This window comes from Ovis canadensis, chromosome 20 (genome assembly GCF_042477335.2).
Source record: "Ovis canadensis isolate MfBH-ARS-UI-01 breed Bighorn chromosome 20, ARS-UI_OviCan_v2, whole genome shotgun sequence".
Classification (NCBI taxonomy): domain Eukaryota; kingdom Metazoa; phylum Chordata; class Mammalia; order Artiodactyla; family Bovidae; genus Ovis; species Ovis canadensis.
This window is the reverse complement of record NC_091264.1, coordinates 66,613,767-66,637,512: the sequence shown is the minus strand read 5'-3', so window position 1 is coordinate 66,637,512 and position 23,746 is coordinate 66,613,767. Positions and strand designations below refer to the sequence as shown.

At 51.1% G+C, this 23,746-nt stretch overlaps 1 protein-coding gene across 8 annotated transcripts in view; it reads right to left on the bottom strand.

The window, feature by feature from the left end:
* Positions 1-2,945: 2,945 nt before the first annotated feature.
* EXOC2 (exocyst complex component 2) overlaps positions 2,946-23,746 on the bottom strand; it is a 123,903-nt gene continuing 103,102 nt past the window's right edge. For 4 of the 8 annotated variants that reach the window (XR_011251323.1, XM_069563873.1, XM_069563874.1 and 1 more), the window contains 5 exons: positions 12,599-12,654; positions 10,582-10,704; positions 7,362-7,423; positions 6,040-6,099; positions 2,946-4,492 (listed from right to left, as the gene is read on the bottom strand). Coding sequence is in view for 5 of the 8 variants with exons in the window: in XM_069563873.1 (XP_069419974.1) it covers positions 4,375-4,492; positions 6,040-6,099; positions 7,362-7,423; positions 10,582-10,704; positions 12,599-12,654 (419 nt within the window). In the remaining 3 variants the exon portion in view is untranslated. The remainder of the gene's footprint in view (positions 4,493-6,039; positions 6,100-7,361; positions 7,424-10,581; positions 10,705-12,598; positions 12,655-23,746) is intronic. The other 4 variants (XR_011251322.1, XM_069563877.1, XR_011251321.1 and 1 more) reach the window with 4 other exon arrangements.

Below are 23,746 nucleotides of genomic sequence, written 5' to 3'. Positions count from 1 at the left end.
CAGGAGACCCAGGCTTGATCCTTGGGTCATGAAAATCCTTTGGAGAAGGAAACAGCAACCCACTCCAGGAATCTTGCCTAGAGAATTCCACGGACAGAGGAGCCTGCTGGGCTACACTCCGTGGGGTCACAGAGAGTCAGACACGACTGAGCAACTAACACTTTTTTTTTTTTTTTTTACTATTTTAAGCCCACTGTTGAGACCTATTGCTCAGAAAACAAGATTCTTTCCTGATTACTGCTCGCTGACAGGCACCCGCTCCCCCAAGAGCTCTGACGGATGATGAGGCTCGCGCTGTTTTCACACCTGCTAACACAGCCAACCTGCAGCCCATGGAGCCCTGACTGTCAAGTCTTGCCATTTGAGAAACCCATCTCACCAAGCTACAGCTGCCACAGACAGCAGTTCTTTGGTGGATCTGGGCAACCTTCTGGAGAGGAGTCGGCATTCCAGATGCTGTGAAGAACGTTTGTGATCTGTGCAAAGAGGTCAGAATGTCCACAGTAACAGGAGCTGCAGGAAGTGGATCTCAGCCCTTCAGGGATGGCTTCTCAGGGCTCAAGAGTCTTATTCATGTATGACAAAAACCCACAAAATTCTGTAAAGAAATACTCCTCAATTTAAAAAAAAAAGGAGAAAAAGGAAGAGAGACTTCAGTGGAGGAGCAGCAGCGAGTGTGGTGGAGCGGCCTGCGGTCACGCACGGAGCCTGAAGACGGGACTGAAGCGCATGGATCTCGGGGCGAAGTCTGAACAGAGGCAGCACTACTTCCCAGGGGTAAGCGAAGGAAGCAGCTGCTTGAGACAGAATTTACTCCTGGTGAAGATGCTGTGAAGACTGGAAATTATAACAAGGGTTTAGGATGTTCTATAAAGCTTAAAAGCTAAAAGAGTGGCAGAGTTTGAGAGGATGGACTCCAATTTTGAAAGAAGTTCTGGGTAAAATTCCACCAAACAGCAGTGCTACTGCAGAGAAGCCACTGGTGAGAGGCAGTCAATCCATGGGGCAAAGTTCACTGACTCATCTTGAGGAACAGCCGCAGCCACGACGACTTGCAGCGACCACCACTCTGAGAACCGGCAGCCGTCAACACAGAGGCAAGGCCCTCCACCAGCAGAAAGACCGTGACTCCCGGAAGACGACGTTTCGTCAGCACTGTTCAGCAATGAAGTGTGTTTTTACGGAAGTATGTACGCTTCTTAGGTATGCTGCTGCAGCTTACCGTGCAGCGTACACACGCTCTGAGAATCCACCCGTCTTCATGCTTGCCCCTTCTGCTGCGGGGGCCTGGGCTGAGCCCACGGTCGAGGCCGACCACAGCAATTCCGCTCATCGTCCATGGCGTGTTCTTCACTCCCCTGTATTTCCTGTAGATTATGAGGCAGGCAGACCCAGACTTCAAATCTCACTTTTTAGCAATAATTCGTTGTATTGTGACACGTATTTCTGATTACGGGATGAAAGGTATGTTCTGCATACTCAGTCTGACTTGGCACCATCGGCTCCTGGCATGGGGAATGGGGTCGTCAAGACAGGAGGCTCATGGCTCCTTTTTCAAGTTTTAAAAGCTGCCATAAATGCTCATGTGTGTGAGCAACAAATACGAAGCACGCGTGTGTGAGCAGTTTGGTGTTATGATTAAACAGAACAAAAACAAAAGGCTAACCTGAACTTTCAGTCACGGACGGCAGACTGAAGCCACACATCAACCGTACCTCCAACCAAAGCCCCACTCAGATGCCAGAGCAGCGTGCACGCACGGTCCACCATCTGCACACAGCACAGAGGTCGTTACACAGACAGAGGTAAACCACAGTCAAATAAACACACAGAAGTTTACCAGCTGCCGAGAATATGGGTACGTGGAAACTGATGGGGTCAAACTTAGGTCCTTACTTGGCAGCGTGAGAACAAAGATGCAACCTAGTTCACACTGCAGAACTGAGCCCGAGTCAAGAACTTATGCTACAGGAACGCAGTCCGTAAAGGCCGTTGAGAAAGACGCAGCTGTCCCCAGCCGAACCCACCCACCCACCACAGTGGAGCTGGTGCGTCCTCCTCAACGGTGGACGCAGGAGCCTGCGTGGTACCAGGGCCAGAGCAGCGTGGACACCTGCGTGAAAAGCTCGGCCCCAGTCCCGCCAGAGGACTGACTAGGCACAGCTACTTCACACGAGTATTAATACATGACAGACACTCAAATCTACGTGTTTTAGGAAACTTGTCTTCATTAAAAACCGGTGGAGACACGTTTTGACCCTCATGCAGCCACCGGCCGAGCCCTTAGGCACATGAGCAGGACAGAGGCAGCATCGTCTGGAACCACGTCAGAGCAGAAGGCAACCTCTTTAGTTCACCTTCAGGAAAACCGGCTGCAGGACGGGGCAGGACTGACTCGGGTACCAAGACAAGGCAGTGATGCTTGTCTTCAACGACGGGGTCGTTTCTGGAATGCACTTTCACGGATGCCAAGGTCTCGCAAACCCAGACTGTTTCCAGGACTCTCCTAGCGCAGAAGGCCAGGCCGACGTGCAGCTGTGGCTGTGCCAAACGCAAGGTCCTCAGCACACCTCACTTCTCAGCACCTCTTTCCCTCTTTGTAAGGTTGCTCCATGTTCTGCTCTGCCTCTTGGCTTCCTCCTAACACCACTGCATCCAGCGATCTCCTCAACCACTAAATTCTCTTTCACAGCCCAAGCAGGTCTTCTCCAGGAGCTGCTTCTTCCATGAGCCCGGCTTTGAGTCTGGAGTTCACGCGTGCCCACGCTCCACTCAGAGCTGGAGATCCTGAGTCTCTGCGTCACCGCCAGTCCTCGGGCGCTGTGCGGCTCTGAGCCCAACACTCCCGTCCGGCTCCCAGGGGCCTGGTGGCAGGGAGCCGCCGCCAAGAGGACAGTTAGCAGGACACCTAGTAATGGTGTCCAGCAGCAATCAGAAGACACAGGTAAACCGGGACTTAAGTCTTTATTCGGGCGTTAGAATCAGACACACAGAAGAATCACACAGCAAACGAAACTGCTGAAGTAAAAAAAATACCAATTATGTCTTGTACTAAAGACACATTCTTTATTGACTGAAGGGTCTTCGTCATCCACTTAAAATAAGGCAGATGTTCAGGACTGTGGCTCTGTGCTCTGAGTTACAGCCACAGTGGGTACAGGCGTGAACATGCCTAGGAGAGCCCCACCTTCAGTGTATTTCTTCATAGGTTTTGTCCTGACACCAAAGAAACAAGCACAAGACTGACTGACTCCAAATGATGGACACAGCACATGGCGACGGAGGACCTCAGAGCTCCCTGCACGAATACACTGACGCCAGCATAGAAAACGGGCCTGTGGCACTGGGGAACAACCTAAAACCTGATTCAGTTTTCTGAAGCAAATGGTGTGACGAAGGCAGGCCAGGGAAGCCGAGTCTGCAGGAGGACATGGCGGCCTGACCTGTTCTGGTGACAGCGTCACTGGTGGCTCCCGTGCCTGGTGACACAGACACCACCAGAGCAGAGACCCTGAGCTAGTGGGCAGCACACTGCAGAGGCCAGAGAAGTGGTGCGGGTGGGTGGCAGGGCGCCCGGTTCTGGAGGAGACGCTGACCGCAGCCCCTCACGTGTGCAGGGGTCGCGGGGGCAGGAGGCCCATGTCAGGTTCAGGGCGAGTCACACAGAAAAGGCCTGATGACATGAGTGCTGTGAACACAGAAGCCAGGCAGCGAGTCAACTCTGGAACCGAGGCCCACAAGTAACCTCCCCAACGTTAATACCTTGGTAGGCGGGCCGTCCGCTTTTCCGAAAGTCCACTTGGGTCAGGAGCGCTAGAGCCATCGGCGTGAAATGAAGGCTTTCACACAGCTGCACAGTTCAGGGCGGCTCCAGGTGTTCATGTGTGACTTTCTGCTAACCCACGCATCCCCTCCCAAGGTGTCCTGGAAGCTGCAGGGAACCCGGGAAGAAGCCCTGGGTCTGAGCTGCCCTGCCTTCTGTAGCCTTCACCATGCAGCACGTAGCTTTGAGATGCTCCCTAATTTTTAGAAAGGTATTTTAAAGTCACACTGTGAAAGTCGCTCAGTCGTGTCTGACTCTGCTACCCCATGCACTGTGCCGTCCATGGAATTCTCCAGGCCAGAATAGGGGTGAGTAGCCTTTCCTTTCTCCAGGGGATCTTCCCAACCCAGGGATCGAACCCAGGTCTCCTGCATTGCAGGTGGCATACAAGGCCTAGGGTAATAAGAACAGCAAAGCAAATACTTTCTGGGCATTTTAAATTAGGTCAATTTGGTTGAAATACCACATACACCATCTTTCTAAGCTCCCCAATAAGGGGAAAGAAGAGAGAGGGGGGCAGCCTGAGCTTCCATGCAGACACCTGTGGGCGCTCAGCGGAGCACGGCCTGGAGGCTCTGCGTCTTCACGGCGGGCGGGGGGGCAGCCTGGAAGCAGGCCAGCTGCAGATGCATGCCGTTCTTGACCCGGCTCAGCAGCTCCTCCAGCAGCCTGCGGGAGACACACAGCCACGTGGCTCCTGCCCTGCGGCGCAGCTCCCGCCAGCAGTCACTCTCTATGGGCTCTGAACTCCGTGACAAAGTAAAGCCAGCTAAAGGAGGAGCTCTAAGGGAGCATCTATCTGTAGACATGCGTTTATACACAAAACCATCCTCCTGCCCCTTCCCCGGGATTAACTGGACCCCTCCCTAAACAGACTGACGTCTGGGGTCCGGGCACTCCAGAGCTCTGACAGGCACTCTCTGTGACTCTGATAACACAGCACAGCATCTCACGACCCCCACATCAGGACAAACCCTCCTGTGCTGCCCACCTGCAGTCACCTTTGCCCTCACCCCACTCCTTGGCAACAACTGGTCTATTTTCCATTCTTCTTATTTTGCATCTCTGCCTTTAATGAGTATCGGAGAGGTGACCTGAAGGGGTGAAGCAGGCACCCACAGAGTCGGGGTAGCCCAAGCGGCAGCAGTGGCTTCACCTGGCCCCCCTGCTGGCCAGACACAACTGGATAATTTCACGGCCATGAGGGGTCTGGACAGCTCACTGGGCTCAGGTGAAGCAACCAAGAAACGAGCTTGCTGGTGCCTGGGTCACGGGCTCGCATCCTGGTTTAGCGATGCTCCCAGCAGGCCCACAGCAGCCCCGCCTGGCCTTCCTCACGGTGTCTGCTGCTGTCGGCCGCCCCAAACCACTAGTCTTCTGAGAAGATAAGTGAGCCCCACTTGCACGGGCTGATGGTAAGTGAGGCTTTAAATCTTTCACTTCATTATGTTAAAGGACTGCACAGGCTTTGAACATGCAGTCAGTAAGGAGGCGGGACGGGAAGGCAGGGCTGCCCAGCTCTTCTCAGACAGACCAGGTCACCCCGCCCTCCCAGCCTCGTCCATGCCTCCGGGGCACCCCTGCACGTGCGGGTCCACCACGCTCCCCTGAGCCGTCACAGCTGACCCCGAGGGCTGCACGCGGCCGGGGCTCCGTAACTGTCCACGGCCCATCTAGCAGCTGCAGGGTGGGGGACCTCGGCTGGGCTGAGGAAGAGCCCAGGCACGCTGACATCTGCCTGGCCTAGGCTGTGTCTCAGGTCAGAATTTCCTGTTACGTGAGTAGCAAGTTGAAGGCCAGGCTGAGACTATTAATTCAGCACTAGCGGAGCATGTGTGACTTCATTTCGTCACGTGTGCACACTTACTCCCCATGCTTCATGTCGCATGGAGCACAAACATACACGCTGACCTGCTTGACAGACGAAGCCCAATCCCTGCCTTCAGCATGCCGTCTCCTCTCACGTTTGAGTGCTATCTTCTTAAAAATTTTAAACTTTCTTATGAAAGTTTAAGTGACTGGTATAGTTACTTAAAAAAAGGAAAGAACTAATTTCTGAAACGTCATAAACCAGGTTCCACCTCCTCCTGCCACGTGGGAGACGGGCTAACACAAGGCGTGTCTGAGGGCCACCGAGTCCCACCTCCCTCTGGGCTCCGCGTGAAGAGGAGATGCCCAGGTGACAACACGCCACCCGAGAGCAGCTCGTGACTTACTTTCTGTCGGCTCCGCTCGAGAGCTGGGGCAGGGCTTCCAGGGCCTGCTTGAAACTGGATCTGTAAGAGGCAGCGTCCCAGGTGGAGACATGCCGGCCCCACCGGGAAGAGGGACGTTAGAGAAAAGCGTGTCTTATGTTCAGAGGAACTCACAGGCCGGCGAAGCAAGCAGAGCAGGAGGGAAAGTGAAAATGAAAGCGAGGTTTGCAGAAGCAGGGCCAGAAGAACTAAACCAGGAAATAAAACACGACTTTAAAAGCAAAGGAGAAACTGATTTCACACAACGGGCTTCTACTGGTAGATGAGAGCTTGGTGTGGAGTTGTTAAATTTATAAAGGTCTTTACTTTCAAACCAAAACTGAACTACACAAATAAAGCAGCTGCTAAGGAAGGAAGGGAGCTAGGCAGGAACAGAGGTGATCTTGTGCAAACTAATACAAAGGGGGCACTTCTGGAGTCGACACGAGCCGGGCCCGACGTACAGCCAATTTCCTACAATAACGGACCACGTCTTACGAGCACTTAGCTGTTGCATCTAAAACCTGTAAGATGATGGAGGTATGCGCACACATGTGCATGACTCGACATCATCTCATTCTGTGAGATACAGAAAAGGGGGAGAGTTTTTCAAATGATCTGGTATGTCTCAGTTTCTAAAGTAGAAAGTACCAGTAGAGTAGCTAAGTCAAGCAGTGACGCAGAGCAGACAGCGGTGGGAGCCACCAGACAGGCTCCTGGTGAACAACCTCACACCAACTGTGTGGTGACAGGCAGGATGGGGGCCCGAGCACGCCATCCAAACAACGGCAAGTGCATTGTGGGACGTGTTCAAACAGCCTCCTTGTGGACCTGGCACTTCCCAGGCGGCCCTGCCTGTGGGGTAAACAGTCTTGCGTAGGCAGAGCTGTTTCAGTTCGCCTAATGATGTCTCAGTGATAGGAAATCCTGACTTTCATTCAAAACAGCTAAAAATTATCATCAAATTTCCACTACAAAATTTTGCAGAGAAACCACAAGGCTTCTTCTTATGCTGATATTCACTAAGAGTCTGCAATGCGTAAACTGACTCAATTCTTATTTTCTCCTTTTCAGAAGAAGTACATGATGCTCTGTGACAACACTCACAAGACCGAGGCTCATCCCCACCTTGAGGAAAAGCCTATGTGTCCTTGGCTTGGTGTCGCTTCGTGTGTTTAGCAGGACAACCAATCAGATGCAAACACAAGGTTGCCGAGTCACGAATGCACATGCGGGACCACCCCCCGAACCAAGGCCTCGTGGGGGCTCCCGGGGCACGCGGGACGCAGCACGGAGCAGCTCACCTGCTTTCCAGTGTCAGGTGGGCCGCTACAGTGTCCCGCAGGGTGCAGATTTCAAGCCTGGCCTGGGGTGAGAAATGGACAGGTGACCACAGGGAACCACGTCGACTGTCCAGCAGAGAGAAGCGAGGATGGGCCCCAGCCTGCTCCCTGCAGAGCAGACCGCCACGGCCACAGCACCAGCTCCTTACAGAAGACCTTCTGAATTAGCCCAGACAGCCTGGCTGTGACAACGTTCCCTGTTACTGAACAAGGGCACAAGCTGTCAAGTCTGACTCCATGAAGGCAGGGGTCTTGCTCTGAAGGGTGCAGACTGTGCCAGGGCCGTCCAGCCCCCAGGCCTCACCATTCAACAGCATCTCCCTGTCTCCTCGGGGAGGAAGTGAGGCCTCACTGCACTGAGGCTGACGGGGATGGAGGGACCCAGGCTGCCTCGCTGCCCCCTGCTGCCTTCCAGCACCACGAGTGCCCTTGGCGCCGAGTGCCACAGACTCAGTGCAGTGCTGTGAAAGCTATAGCTGACTTTTCTCTTATGTTTTTTCTTTTCTTTTTAAAAACAAAACATGACAAGTTGGCCCCAGACAAACAACATGGCAAAGGAGTAGCATCGTTAGAGAAACTCAGACCTCCAGGCTTCAAGATGCACTGCAAAGCTACGGGAGTCCAAACGGTGTGGCACTGGCACGGGGGCTGACACACAGCTCAACGGGACAGGACTGAGGCCCAGAAGCAAACCTGTACATCTACAGCCAAGTGGCTTTCCACAAGGCGCCAGGGCCACTCGCTGGGGCAGACGGCCTCTCTAATCCGTGGTCCTGGGGCAGCAGGACAGCATGTCTGCACTCCCAGGACTGAAGGTGAGTCTCTGCCTTAAAACAAAACCTAACTTGAAGTACAGCACAGATCATGTGCACGATGAGACTGTAGCACGCCGGGAAGAAAGCCAGAGCGGACCTCTGCGGTGTCGGGCCAGGCCTGCCTTCTCAGGGACGACAACAGAGGTGCAAGCAACAGAAGAGAAGGAGGACATGTGGGATTCCTCAGGGTTGACACATCCTCTGCCACTAAGGACATTGCCACAGGCCCGAGGATCACACAGGAGACACCCTTGGCAGACACGGGGATGGCCACGACCAGCCAGTCACACACTGCCGCTGAGAATGTGGGGAATCTGGGATCTTCATGGACCGCTGGGAGGAAAGCAGCTGCAGCTGCTCTGAAAGCAGCCTGGAGTGCACCCGGCGATCCAGTCCCTGGTACGCGCCCAAGAGAAGTGAGAGCACGTGGCCACAGAGAATCTGCACACAAGCGCTCACAGAGCCATGTTTCCTCTCAGCCAAAAAGCGCAAGCCCTCATGTCCAACAAACGAGGAACAGACGGGCACGAGGCAGCGTACCTACACGGTGGAGCCTCAGCCACAGAAAGGCCCGACGCAGGCGCCGCGCGGACGGGCACAACGCAGGCGCCACACAGACAGCCCTGGAGCTGCCCAGGAGGCTGTTTAAGACACACGGCCCTCAGCAGCAGGGGCACACACACACAAACAAGGATGAATGCCAGGGCTGGGCTTAAATTCACCAACAGAGAGGAAGGCTGTCTTACATAAGGTAAACGTGCAGTATAGAAAGCAGATATTTGGTCCCATTTTTCAGTGGGTCAGAAGCCTGAAACAGCTCATAATGAAAAAGTGTTCATGGGACTATCTGTCTTTACTGTTTATGTTCTGTGTATATCTAAAAATGGACCTACAAGGAGACTATCAAAGAGAAAAAATTAGGTAGAACTTTCAGCTCAGTATTTTAGGAGATCGATTAAACCTATAAAACTAACCTTTGCTAGAAACTTTATTCAGACAAAGTGATAAGCTGCTTTAATTGACCTATGAATTATACCTATTGTAAGAGCTGACGATTCACACAAAACACATAGGCTGCTGGCCAGCAGACGTTCCTCCTGGCTGGCTCTTGGGAAGGTCTAAGACTGGTGGCTGCTCAGCCCTTCATGTTAGGCCCTCTCGGTCACCTGCAGAGGAGGAGGTCACACACAGGAGGCCCCAAGGGCAGTGGGCAGAGGTTTTCAGAACAGAACTGAGTGTCTCCAGGGGGCACAGGGCACAGGAGGCCAGGCGGGCATGGAGGCTGGGCCTCCAGCTGATTCTGACATTGCTTCCGGCCCCTTCCTGTCAGCCGTGAGAGAAACTCGGCCACCAGCTAGACGGGCTGCAGAGAAGGTGTGGGGAGGGGGGATTTCTGTTGTAATTCCAAGACCCTTTGGGCTTCCCCTGTGGCTCAGCTGCTAAAGAATCCGCCTGCAATGTGGGAGACCTGTGTTTGATCCCTGGATAGGGAAGATCCGCTGGAGAAGGGAAAGGCTACCCACTCCAGCGTTCTGGCCTGGAGAATCCCATGGACTGTCCACGGGGTCACAAAGAGTCAGAGACGACGGAGCGATTTTCACTTTCACTTTCAAGACCCCTTAGGCCCAAAGCAGATACTGCAACTTCCCTTTAATTCATCTTCACACACACAAGGTTCCTGTTATGAGTCTTCAGGTTTTTCTTTTTACTGATACATTTTCTTATTTTTACTATTACTCAGGTTTAAGTTGTTATCTGAAGGGGGTTAGGGCCTCAGCCAGTACTAGAAGCAACACTTCCGGGATTTTTAGCAACCCCCACAAGGCCCTTGCCATGAGGCCCGTGGGTGGGGCTCCGGCCCCCACAAGTCTGCAGGCCTGGCTCCTACAATCTGGCCACGTGCAAACCCAGACCCACCCGACTTGTGCAAGTTACACTTGTTACTGTAATTATGTAATTCCATGAAACACAACATAAACCAAAGGAGTATGAGTGGAAAGAAATAGCTGTCATTTCTATGCAAACTGCACTGATTGCTCTGGAAAGACTATTTACAAGTAAGTTGCTAAAAATTTCCTGTTAAATTAAATGTAGTGAAGACATCTGTAAAACAAACAACAAAAATATCGCTGAGCTGCAGAAGGGCTCTACTCTCGGACCGGCACACAAGCACTGCCACACTCTCAAGGGAGAGCAGTTCTGGGACCACTGACGTCCTGGATGCGGTCCCAGGGGACGATGCGCCCTCCAACTGGCAGAGCCACCGAGAAGACGGCACCAAGCCTGTGCGGGCCCTTGGGACTGCAGCTGACACACATCCCTGCGGTTCAGACAACTGCGTCCACGTGCACAGCGGGGCACGGTACCTGCAAAGCCCCGTTTCTGCTGAAGGACGAGACGCACTGCATGAGCCGGCTCAGCTCCTCAGAGACTGCCTCCACCACCCTGGACAGCACCCGGGGCACCAGGTCCCTGGAGACAGTGAACACCTGAGAGAAGGTTGGAAACACAGAGAAACGGTGTGTTACGCAGACTCTCCTTGACCCGAATGTGTTAGAAATAAAGGGACGCACACAGCAAAACCACGCCCAGGTCTCCTCAGCCAGGAATGGAAGGGAGACATGGCTGACACTCAGGCTGTGTTCACCACGCTCAACAGAAGGTAACCTCCAAAGATAGATCGGCAGACAGAATTCTGAAAGGTGCTGTTGATGGTGACACGGTGAAACAGTTTAAGGATTTTTTCCTCCTCTTAACCTTTTCACAAGAAGAAACGTGATTTCTAAAGAGGAAATTGTAGAAATAAACACATACTGGGTCAGGCTCTCCTTGGATCAAAACAACTGCTACTTCATACTGGGTACGTAACTCTGTATTGCACAAGCGTTCTCAATTTTACTATCTGCTGAATTAAAAATATGTTTCCTTTCATTTGACAAAAACACCATTTGCAAGTCTTGAATTTTGATAGTTTCAAACTAAGAATTACTATATTTGGTGAAACACTACGATCCTGACTTCTATGTTAAACTAAATCATATTTTTTTTAGCTTTTCCATTTTTCAGATTCAATCCCTAGTATTAAACCTTCGGGTCAACCCAAACATAACCTGAGCATTGAAGAAAATTCTGGGCAAGGTAAGATTGCTTGTGAACAGTGAATAGTAAATGTTACGTACAGAATTCTACTTTCGGCCACTGGGATGTGTGGGAAACGGACCGGAAGAGCCTTTCTGTTTGTGTGTTTGTAAACAGTGACAGTGGGTGCCTCAGTCGGAGCCACCATCACCACGCCAAGGCCTGCGCACCCTGCAGCGCCCTTGGCACCGCCTGTGAAGGGCCTTCCCCACCGCCTGAGGGCCTGACGCCGCACTGACTTTCCCAGAAGCTACCCTAACAGAAGAGCGTTCTTATAAGGGTCTCTGATGTATAAAAAGTATCCAAGTTGAAAGTATGTCACTCATCTTAAAAAGGTGTGCGTGGTAAGCTCCCGCCTGAGCTAAACCATGTAAAACTTTATTTCATAGGGGACGAGTGTGCTGTGCCTCACAAGGACCTGAGAGGGGCGGACCCCGTGGCCTCTTTCTGGGGAGGCTGCTGGGCTTGGCTGCCTCGGCAAGCAGGGAGCACTGTGTCCTCTGCTCACGCTCTGGTTCAGCCTCCATGACCACGTGTCTCCAGGCCACCGAGGTGACCCAGACAGCACCTGTGGGTGCAGAGGGGGAGGCAGCCCCACCCCCCAGCGCACCTGCACAGAGGCAGACACTCAGGAGGAGGGTTCTGGCAGTGGCCACTGCAACAGCAGTCTTCTGCCGAGAACCTCTGCTGGACGACGGCCCACGGGCTGCAGCCAAGCCGGAACGATGGTGGACGGGACACTAGCGGAAAGCTCCCCGGGAGCAGGCCAGGCGTGACTGGCAGCACCAGCGTCCAGGAACCCTCGTCAGCCACACAGGGGAGGCCATCGCCTGCGCCCTGCAGCAGGCTGAGCCTGTCCTCCAGCATGCCCCACGGCTGCCAGAAGAAGACGCCAGCACTCGCTGGTACACTGGTGAAGACGAGGGCAGTGGGTGCCCAAGGTGGAGCAAACACCCTTTCACCCTCTCATCTCCCTACCTGCCAAATATCCACTAGTCTTAATTATAAAGAAAAAACATACTATATTTCATAAAAAAGACTCTCACAGTTAAAACATGCATATATATGCGTTGAAACAAGATACTGTATTTTACTCAGTAAAACTCAGTAAAACACTCAAATCTCTGTTTTACTCAGACTAGAAATACATTCTGAAGGGAGAAGGCCCCCACAAGAACCACTGAATTTACCCCTTCTCTCTTGCCCAGTCACCCACACCCCTCAGGAGCAGCAGTGACAGCTTACCTCTGCGTGCACGGCGATTATATTCACCAACGCTTCTTTCAAGTAGTTTCTGACACCTGCAATCAGACGGGGAAGGGAAAGGCATTCAGTGGAGACGCGAGTGCCTCGCACCTTCCAGGAGGCAGAGGGCCAGCACAGGCCCAGAGCTCCTGAGGGCACTTCCGTTTCTGTCTCCTCCTCACAAGCCAGGACCCACGGCAGGAGGGCTGGGAGGCCATCCCATCTCCCATCCACAAGTGCCAGGTTCGCACCCTCATGGGGTTGCAGTGAGGAGGCCCTGGTGCTCACAGGGTTCCTAATAGCCCCAGTGCTATTTTGCAAGAAAAAGTATAAAAACAAAATACTGCTCTAGTAACTCCAAAATAATTACTTTCACTTGGAGGAGAGTAGTGTTTCAGGATGCCTTTGTGAGTTAACAGCACAAATTGAGAATTTCTTCTGCGTGAAACAGAGAATCATACTGTGTCGCAAAGTTGCGTTCCCCACAACCTGCCCGGGCTGCTGATCAGCTGGAGGGCGGGGCCACAGCTCGTGAGGGCCCAGCGCAGGCCGGCTCTGCACACACCGCTGCGCCAGGCTGCGGAGCTCCGGGTATGCTCAGTTTGTGAGGGGCCAATCTCACAGATATTTCTTTGGTTCTGTTTTGTTGATGGAATAACTGAGAAAACAGATTGAAACATAATTAACTACAATCCAGAAGCAAGTTGGTTCTTCCTGAGAACAAGGACAGCTGCGGGGTAGTGGGTCCTGTCTGGGAGGAAAGAGCCGTCCTAGCGAGGTGAAAGGTGGAGCGTGTGTCTAGTGCGAGGACCAGCAGAGCTGTCTCCCCGAGAGGAGGCCCCCAGGCCAGGCAGGGGCTTGTGGGCCCCAGCGCTGTGCTCTGGTCAATGCGACCACTGGGCTCTAGACTTGAGTCTTTAAACCGAACCATGTGGAGGGCTGGCTTCTGCACATCCAGAGGTAAACACAGTTCCTGGGCCCGCCACAGTGACCACACACACACACACACGCACGTGCAAACACACACGGAGTCCTTGGGAGGCTGTGAGCCCACTGGGACTCTGGTCACACTCTACACGGGTTTGGGAAGGATGGTTCGTGTCGCTTGCCCCAGGGAAGGGGCGCCTGGCTCCCCGGTGACATAGGGGCATTGGACTGAGTGAACCCAGAAGTCCGACCTGCGGGCCGCAGCCAGCCCTGACCTCAGGCCTCCCTGGTGGCCGTGCTCAGCCTCCCCGGAGCTCCTGCACGGCCCTGACTGGTGGGCTGCCTGGGACTGCAGCAGAGATGCTGCCCACTCCACACAGGGCCATCTCTCAGAGGACAGCAGGGTGGGGAGCTCTCCCCAGTGCTGCCACGCCAGCACGCAGGCCCCCCAGGCACCCCGGCCCAGGCCCAGCTAACACTGTCTCCCGGCCGGACTGTCAGTTTCGTGGGCACGGGGCTTGTCCCCTTCACTGCACCTCTGGAGCCGCAGACCCACCACACCGGCTGGGCAGCAGCTCAAGAATGTTTACGCATGAGAAACAAAAAGGGCAATGGCAGCATACGCTTACTCACGACGACGCTCCTAGGACTGAGCCCTCTTAGGCTGAAAAGTCAATGCGTGAGTGAACAAACAGGCGAGAGAAAAAGTACAGGCAGGATTCTGTAGTATCCACAAAGAGGGTCAACACTGGGTGTCTGTGTGAAGGGGATATCAGCTAAGTCAAGTCTCTCCCCTTTCAAGGGATTTAAGAAAACAAAGACAGCCTTCTGAAATAAGTTTTCAGGATCCATTTGAAAAATACAATTTGAATAAAGAAAGTATAGCAGAATACAATATTGCTGAGGCTAAATACATCTGTTTTCAGTCTGATTTTTCCAGCTGTATCCCTGAGCAAACAGCCTGCTCCAAAGAGCAGATCATTAACACGGCCTCAATGCTCACAATGCCAGGTACTTAGAAGTCGCCTGCTTCCCAGAGCGGTGAACACTCGGGACAGGTGCTGGCTCTCGGGTCGGCCCAGCAGCAGCGGGTCACGCACGCCAGCCTCACGGGCCTCGAGCCGGCGGGCACGCACAGGAAGGGCAGAGCAAGCGCCGCTCTGTTGTGATGCGGCAGTCGGTGTTGTTTGTGAGAAGGTTCCTCTTAGAAGAACACCCACAACTTTCCATGTTCTTCAGATACAGAATGACAACAGCTTCTAAGTATTTACAATCTTGCCTCCTCAACTCTGAATGTGGAATCAGAGTGTGTCACGGTATCTGACGAGAGAAGTGTCCCCACCCACACAGCACCAGCCCAGACCGTCACCGAGCCGCGCGCCCAGCGGCCCAGTGGGAATTCCCCACGGAGAAGGCAGAGCCCAGCTCTTCTGGGCAAGAGTCCCCGCGCCCCCGGCAGAGTGGGCTTCTCATGGGGGGGCCTGGATCTCAGAACATGTTTGCCAACAGTGAAGGTCTTGTTTTTCATACATCAAAGTGGAAAAGAAGTCTCTCTTCTAGCTGTATTTATTGGTTTCCTGTTTCAGTCAGATAGGGAGGACACCATTCTGGAATAACTACCAGGATTTTTACTGAATGCCTGTTACTACTGCCTGCCAGACTCTGCTCCATGTGCTGGGGACACAGGAGCGGCCTCAGGAACAAACACAAAAAACGAAGCCCCCTCACGCCCGAGCACATGGCCACTGGGCACAGGAGGGCGCCGTGGCGGGCCCGGAAGCAGCCCTCAGGAAAGCAGGCGCCAGGAGCAGACGGCTCGCAGCAGCCCAGCGGAGCGCCTCTGCCCGACGAGAGCCGTCAGCACTGTCTGCAGAGAGATGGGCCCTGCCAGGCAGAGAGGAAGCAGAGCCCCTCTGCGCCTCCCCCAGGAACGGCACCCAGCGACGGCTGAAGCGCAGGGGCCCGGGGCGCGCAGTGACTGAAGCTTCGGGTTTCCCTCAAAATATGGGAGACTGTGTTTTTAATTAAAAAGTGTTATACAGGCAGACTCGAGTTTTGCTATAATAATTTGGACAAATGGGAAACTGTCTATTCAATTAAAAAGTGTTATACAGGCAGACTTGAGTCTTCCTATGATAATCTGGACAAATGGCTAGGCAGACCTCTCTAGAATGTACCCACATTAAAGACCAGAATAGTGAAAACTCTGGATTGATCAAGCCTATATGCTTGTTTTGAAAATATTAAATGCACACTAAAAAGAAGACACAGAACTGTAAGGTTTCCTACTAACAAATGAAAGTCCAGGGGGCTTCCCCTTTATCTTTCTCCCGAGCATGCTGTGCCTTCTAGATCTTCTCCTATGAATGTGATTCTTTCCCTAAAAAGCGACTCTTGCTTGCTTCTTTCCTGATGTCCACGCACTCTTCTGTGCTGGTGTGCACACACGGACCACATCTCCACTGGCTGCTGCGGCTCTTCAGCATGGACGGCCCGTAATTCACTTATTCTATTTATTCTAAGTTGTTGCATTACTTCTCCTTACTCGTAACTACTTGGCAGTCACACTACCTTTCGGTATACACCACCATAAACACCACCACGAGGCTACCGGTCCTTACATTCTCATAGAATAATTTACTCAGATACCTTCCAGAAGTGAAATTGCTGAGTCAAAGGTTTTGATCCATTCTGCCAACTTGAAATTGAAAAGGCTACTCAAAATTAAACCCCCACTTCCTCATGCCTTTTTCACTTTCTTAACTTGGATTCTCTACTTACTATAATTAATAAGAACCATAATATATGCTTCTCAACTATGATGATGACAAAACTTTCCATCAAAACACTCTAAGAAAAATTCAAGCAAAATGCAAAGGTCAAAGGAAATCCACTTTGCTATACAAGACTTATACTCAGGCCGACAGAATAGAGTGTCTGAGAGAGAGGTGGACAGAGACACTGCATGTACTGAAGGCACGGGTGGCCCCCTGCACACACACCCAGCTTTCCTCCAAGGCATTTCCTGTTAACCCTCCACACACACACTGGTCTCAGGCACCCTGCCTCCTGTTGTTCTGAAACACTGCACTCAGTCAGTAATAAAAGTCTGACTCTGGAAACTCTGGAGAGACTGCCTACTTTATAAACCACATTTCCTGTTTTTAACCCTTGTGCCTAAATCAGTTACCAGTCCTAGTCTACAGATAAAAATAGACTGAAAAATACTATAAATATCCCACAATGTACTTTTTTTTTTGGGTCAAACTGAAACATTACATGAAAGAACTTTGGGGCATTTCTTTTCAAGTAAATCATCTATTCAATTACAGTGTGAAGACACATTATTGAGATCACCGCCTATTAACAGCAACTACGAACGGCACCGACTGTCAGCTGGAACAGCTCGAAACTTCGGCAGCAGAATTGCTTGTGCTGGAGCAGAGAGCAGTTTCAGGTCCAGGCCTTTATGTGTAACTCACCCTTTCTCGACATATCCGGGATTTATACATGGATGCTTGGGGTCAAAGCAGCGCATCTCGAATGCAGCATGTGAATGAATAAGCAGCGCCCTTCTTCTTTCTCAGAACCTTTTTTTTTTTTTTGGCTTTAATTAGTATATGTCAGATCATGGGCTGCTTTTTGCCAAATTCAGACTCAAATTGAAGAAAGTGGGGAAAACCGCTAGACCATTGAGGCATGACCTAAATCAATCCCTCAAGATTCTACAGTGGAAGGGAGAAACAGATTTAAGGGCCTAGATCTGATAGACAGGGTGCCTGACGAACTATGGATGGAGGTTTGTGACACTGCACAGGAGACAGGGAGCAAGACCATTACCAAGAAAAAGAAATGCAAAAAAGCAAAATGGCTGTCTGAGGAGGCCTTACAAATAGCTGTGAAAACAAGAGAAGTGAAAAGCAAAGGAGAAAAGGAAAGATATAGCCATCTGAATGCAGAGTTCCAAAGAATAGTAAGAAGAGATAAGAAAGCTTTCTTCAGTGATCAATGCAAAGAAATAGAGGAAAACAACAGAATGGGAAAGCCTAGAGATCTCTTCAAGAAAATCAGAGATACCAAGGGAACATTTCATGCAAAGATGGGCTCGACAAAGGACAGAAACGGTATGGACCTAACAGAAGCAGAAGATATTAAGAAGAGGTGGCAAGAATACACAGAAGAACTATACAAAAAAGATCTTCACGACCCAGATAATCACGATGGTGTGATCACTCACCTAGAGCCAGACATCCTGGAATGTGAAGTCACGTGGGCCTTAGAAAGCATCGCTACCAACAAAACTAGTGGAGGTGATGGAATTCCAGTTGAGCTATTTCAAATCCTGAAAGATGATGCTGTGAAAGTGCTGCACTCAATATGCCAGCAAATCTGGAAAACTCAGCAGTGGCCATAGGACTGGAAAAGGCCACTTTTCATTCCAATCCCAAAGAAAGGCAGCGACAAAGAATGCTCAAACTACCGCACAACTGCACTCATCTCATGCGCTAGCAAAGTAATGCTCAAAATTCTCCAAGCCAGGCTTCAACAATATGTGAACTGTGAACTTTCAAGTTCAAGATGTTCAAGCTGGTTTTAGAAAAGGCAGAGGAACCAGAGATCAAATTGCCAACATCCACTGGATCTTGGAAAAAGCAAGAGAATTCCAGAAAAATATCTATTTCTGCTTTATTGACTATGCCAAAGCCTCTGACTATGTGGATCACAATAAACTCTGGAAAATTCTGAAAGAGATGGGAATACCAGACTACCTGACCTGCCTCTTGAGAAATTTGTATGCAGGTCAGGAAGCAACAGTTAGAACTGGACATGGAACAACAGACTGGTTCCAAATAGGTAGAGAAGTACGTCAAGGCTGTATACTGTCACCCTGCTTATTTAACTTAGATGCAGAGTACATCATGAGAAACACTGGGCTGGAGGAAGCACAAGCTGGAATCAAGATTGCCGGGAGAAATATCAATCACCTCAGATATGCAGATGACACCACCCTTATGGCATAAAGGGAAGAGGAACTCAAAAGCCTCTTGATCAAAGTGAAAGAGGAGAGTGAAAAAGTTGGCTTAAAGCTCAACATTCAGAAAAGAAAGATCATGGGATCCGCACCCATCACTTCATGGCAAATAGATGGAGAAACAGTGGAAACAGTGGCAGACTTTATTTTGGGGGGCTCCAAAATCACTGCAGATGGTGACTGCAGCCATGAAATAAAACCCTTGCTCCTTGGAAGGAAAGTTATGACCAACCTAGAGAGCATATTGAAAAGCAGAGACATTACTTTGCCAACAAAGGTCCGTCTAATCAAGGCTATGGTTTTTCCAGTAGTCATGTATGGACGTGAGAGTTGGACTATAAAGAAAGCTGAGTGCTGAAGAATTGATGCCTTTGAACTGTGGTTTTGGAGAAGACTCTTGAGAGTCCCTTGGACAGCAAGGAGATCCAACCAGTCCATCCTAAAGGAAATCAGTCCTAATGTTCATTGGAAGGACTGATGTTGAAGCTGAAACTCCAATACTTTGGTCACCTGATGTGAAGAGCTGACTCATTTGAAAAGACCCTGATGCTGGGAAAGACTGAAGGCAGGAGACCGGGACAATAGAGGACGAGATGGTTGGATGGCATCACCGATTCAATGGACATGAGTTTGAGTAAACTCCAGGAATTGCTGATGGACAGGGAGGCCTGGTGTGCTGCAGTCCATGGGCCTGCAAAGAGTTGGACACAACTGAGCAACTGGACTGAACATATCTCCTAGTTTTTAAGGAAAATTCTGTCCTATGAAAACAGAAAATAAAATATTACCATCCATGAAAATAACAGTAAATTTATTTCATGGCTTATTTTTTCCATTTCTAAGAGGATTTATACGTGAACCGTAAACTTCCAGATGTTCAAGCTGGTTTTAGAAAAGGCAGAGGAACCAGAGATCAAATTGCCAACATCTACTGGATCATCGAAAAAGTAAGAGAGTTCCAGAAAAATATCTATTTCTGCTTTATTGACTATGCCAAAGCCTTTGACTGCATGGATCACAATAAACTGTGGAAAATTCTGAAAGAGATGGGAGTACTAGACCACCTGACCTGCCTCTTGAGAAACCTATATGCAGGTCAGGAAGCAACAGTTAGAACTGGACATGGAACAACAGACTGGTTCCAAATAGGAAAAGGAGTACATCAAGGCTTTATACTGTCACCCTGCTTATTTAACTTAGATGCAGAGTACATCATGAGAAACGCTGGGCTGGAAGAAACAAGCTGGAATCAAGATTGCCGGGAGAAATATCAGTCACCTCAGATACGCAGATAACACCACCCTTATGGCAGAAAGGGAAGAGGAACTAAAAAGCCTCTTGATGAAAGTCAAAGTGAAGAGTGAAAAAATTGGCTTAAAGCTCAACATGCAGAAAACGAAGATCATGGCATCTGGTCTCATCACTTCATGGCAAATAGATGGGGAAACAGTGGAAACAGTGGCTGACTTTATTTCTGGGGGCTCCAAAATCACTGCAGATGGTGACTGCAGCCATGAAATTAAAAGATGCTTACTCCTTGGAAGAAAATTTATAACCAACCTAGATAGCATATTATAAAGCAGAGACATTACTTTGCCAACAAAGGTCCGTCTAGTCAAGGCTATGGTTTTTCCAGTGGTCATGTATGGATGTGAGAGTTGGACTGTGAAGAAAGCTGACCACGGAAGAATTGATGCTTTTGAACTGTGGGGTTGGAGAAGACTCTTGGAAGTCCCTTGGGCTGCAAGGAGATCCAACTAGTCCATTCTAAAGGAGATCAGCCCTGGGATTTCTTTGGAAGAAATGATGCTAAAGCTGAAACTCCAGTACTTTGGGCCACCTCATGCAAAGAGTTGACTCACTGGAAAAGACTCTGATGCTGGGAGGGATTGGGAGCAGGAGGAGAAGGGGATGACAGAGGATGAGATGGCTGGATGGCATTACCGACTTGATGGACAGGGAGGCCTGGCGTGCTGTGAATCATGGGGTTGCAAAGAGTCGGACACGACTGAGCGCCTGAACTGAACTAAAGAGGATTTATATTCATAAGAGTTCAGCTTTCATAAACTTCAGAGACAAACTGTACCTTTGAAGATTCCAATACAGGCAAGGGAGTCACATTCTCTCCGATTTGAAAGTCAGAATCTGATGTGCAAAATAGTCTGTGAACTTATTCTAACCTAAAATAGTACAGAACACGATACATTTAGGATGAACTATCAGTTTCAACATTCAAAACTGATACTGAATTTTAGACTTAAGGTATAAAAATATAATTAATATAACACCAACATAAATCAATTCTATTTGTTTCAATGTCTTCTTTTGGCAGGAAAACCATGTTTCCATCAGAAGGCAACTTCACCTAGAACAGGGACGTGACGGAGCCAGGTGGACTGAGGTGCATGAACCCAGAGCCTGTCACACAGAGTGGGGTGAAGCGCAGGCAGCCACTGCTCATCAATCATCGATATGGAATCTCGAAGAACGGCGCCGACGGGTCTACTTGCAGGGCAGGAACAGAGACACGGACGAGGGGGACAGACTGTGGACACAGCGGGCGAAGGGCAGGGTGGGACGGACCGAGAGCAGCGCTGACACTATACACGGCCCCGTGTGAAACAGCCAGTGGGGAGCTGCTGTGTGACCCAGGGAGCTCGGCTCGGTGCTCCGTGACAACCAAGAGGGGCAAGTGGGACTGGGGTGGGAGGGAGGCGCAAGTGGGGAGGGACACGTGTATATTTGTGGCTGATTCACGTTGTTGCATGGCAGAAACCAACACAACATTATAAAGCAATCATCCTTCAATTAAAAGTTAAAAATATAAAGGTGACAAGACAATGGAACTAACGCTCTGCACAGACACGCTTTGCTTCACACTGTGAGGTGTCACAGTTATAGACTTACTTCATAAAGGTCTGCAGAATCTTCAGGTTCACAGTCTCCAGGAGCCCCGCCCCAGCCCTCAGCAAGAATGACCTCAGAGGAAATCAAACTAATAAATGCTTGTGAGGGAAGCCAGACAGCAGACCACAGCTCTGGAGCCTGACAGCCTGGGTCAGGACGGCAGCTCTGCTGTCTACGCCACGGCCACAGCCACGGGCGAGGACGCACATGGACAGCCTGGGTCGGGACGGCAGCCCCGCCGTCTACGCCACGGCCACGGCCGAGGACGCACATGTGCGGCCACTGCAGGCAGCCTGGCCCTCAGCAGCTCTGCCCCCAGTGCTGGAGCTGGCATGGTGAGCAGAGCACACAGTGCCCACTCTCAGGACTGGGTTCCACCCACAGTGTAAGAAGTAAGGGACAACTAGGCCACGTTTCTGCTATTAAACCAAAGAAAAGGCCTTGGAATCGAAGACAGAGGAGTTGTAATAAAATCAGAGGCAGAAAAAACATGAAAGCCAGGAACTGACCTAGCGCTTCGTCTTCATTTGTATCAGAAGGGAATCTCTGGAGTCGGTGTATGGAGAAGCGTAATTGTGAGGAGGGGCTGCAGGCCTGGCTGGTTGCAGTGGAGACCTTGACCTTGCAGCTATCAGAGCTGAGAGAGTGCCAAGCTCCACGTGGCAAGTGAGCCTGGAAACAGCGCCGATGGTTATTTGCTGACTGTGCCGTTCCGCTGGCAAGGTTCCTCCGTCTGCAAGTTGGAGTTGTCCCCTTTTCTCCAATTAAGCAGAACTCGCGTCGAGGAAAGCACACAAATCCTGTGTTTCCCACACACACATGTACCAGCATCCTGACGGAGACGCGGCAGCCTGCTCCCCGCAGGCACTCCTGCACCTCGTCCCTGTGGGCTCAGGACTGGGAGATCGCCCTGCTGCCCGCGCTCCCCAGCAGAGGAGGGAACACACAGCAGGGCGCCGCCCTCCAGGCTCTCTTCAACGTCATGGCCTGGCCTTGGGTGGGATAGGTCTCCCTGCCTGGACGAGCACATCATGCTCACATGCCCATTCCACGCTGTGGGCACTGACTGGTCTCCAGCTTCCAGTTACTTCAGACAGAGCTGCAGTGGAGATGCTGTCTGCTGGTGCAGAGACGCTCCCCTCGGGGATGTCCTGGGAGGGAGTCGGCCACTGCCAAGCACACCGCTGCCTCTGCCAGCCTTCTCCCGGGGAGAGCAGAGCGACCCTGCATCCCAAACAGCCATGTCGGGGGCAGTCTACGTGCCGTCTCGGTGGATATGGGCCCATGAATATGTCCAAAGGAGCATCTGCTCTAGTTTAAAGAAAAATGGATTTCTGCACCTGTTTTCCTTAGCATAAGATGAAAAAGCCACAGCACAAAGGGAAAGAGAGAAAAAAGTCTGAGAATATACACAGATTTTTCTTTTCACTAATACAGCCCAACCGTGCAATGTAAGAAGGTGTGTACCTTTCATTTCCATCACATCTGAAGTCCCTGAAACTGTCTTTGTGGTTTCATAAAGCCTACCATCACCTCTCCTTCAATACACAAACCTGCTCAGAGTGACACGCACTCCACGTCCGTCAATACACAAACCTGCTCAGAGTGACACGCACTCCACGTCCGTCTCAGGCCCTGCTGCTGTCACCACAGGCCGTCACACCGTTTGCAATCGGCGATGAAAGCAACGGCAAAGCTGGAAACTGCGTTTTCAAATGTATCATGCTTGTGAATAGACTTCGGTTGTCACTCAAACGCTTCGATTATTAGTATGAGATATTGACAGAAAATTGAAGTAGAATGATCCAAAAGAAAACTCTTACTCAAGTGCCTTCCCGCACAACATGAAGGCTTCATTCAGTCTCTCCCACTGGCTCCTGCGGAGGGCACCCGCCCTGTCCCCGACGCCTGATCCCCGGCTGACCGCAGGGCAAGCTGTCCCGCGCCCCACCTGAGTGGCGGAGACAGGCGGCTGCCGGGGCGCCGGGGCGCCAAGGAGCTGAGACGCACAGCAGCCCTGCTTCTGCCAGCCATGCAGCCTCGGCTTTAGGGAGGGAGGCTGGCCTGGATGTCTCCGTTCTATCGTGGGCTCCCAGGAAATTCTCGAGATGCTGCTTTAAAACACACACTCACAAGATTTCCACCAGCATGTGAAGAATACAGAGCCATCAAAATGGCTAACTGTTAAGCTATACTCAGAACAGTCAGGGGCTGGCTTTCTTGGCTCATTATTAAGAGAAGACAGTCACGAAAGGTCAGCTGGAATTGGGAGAGACACAGAG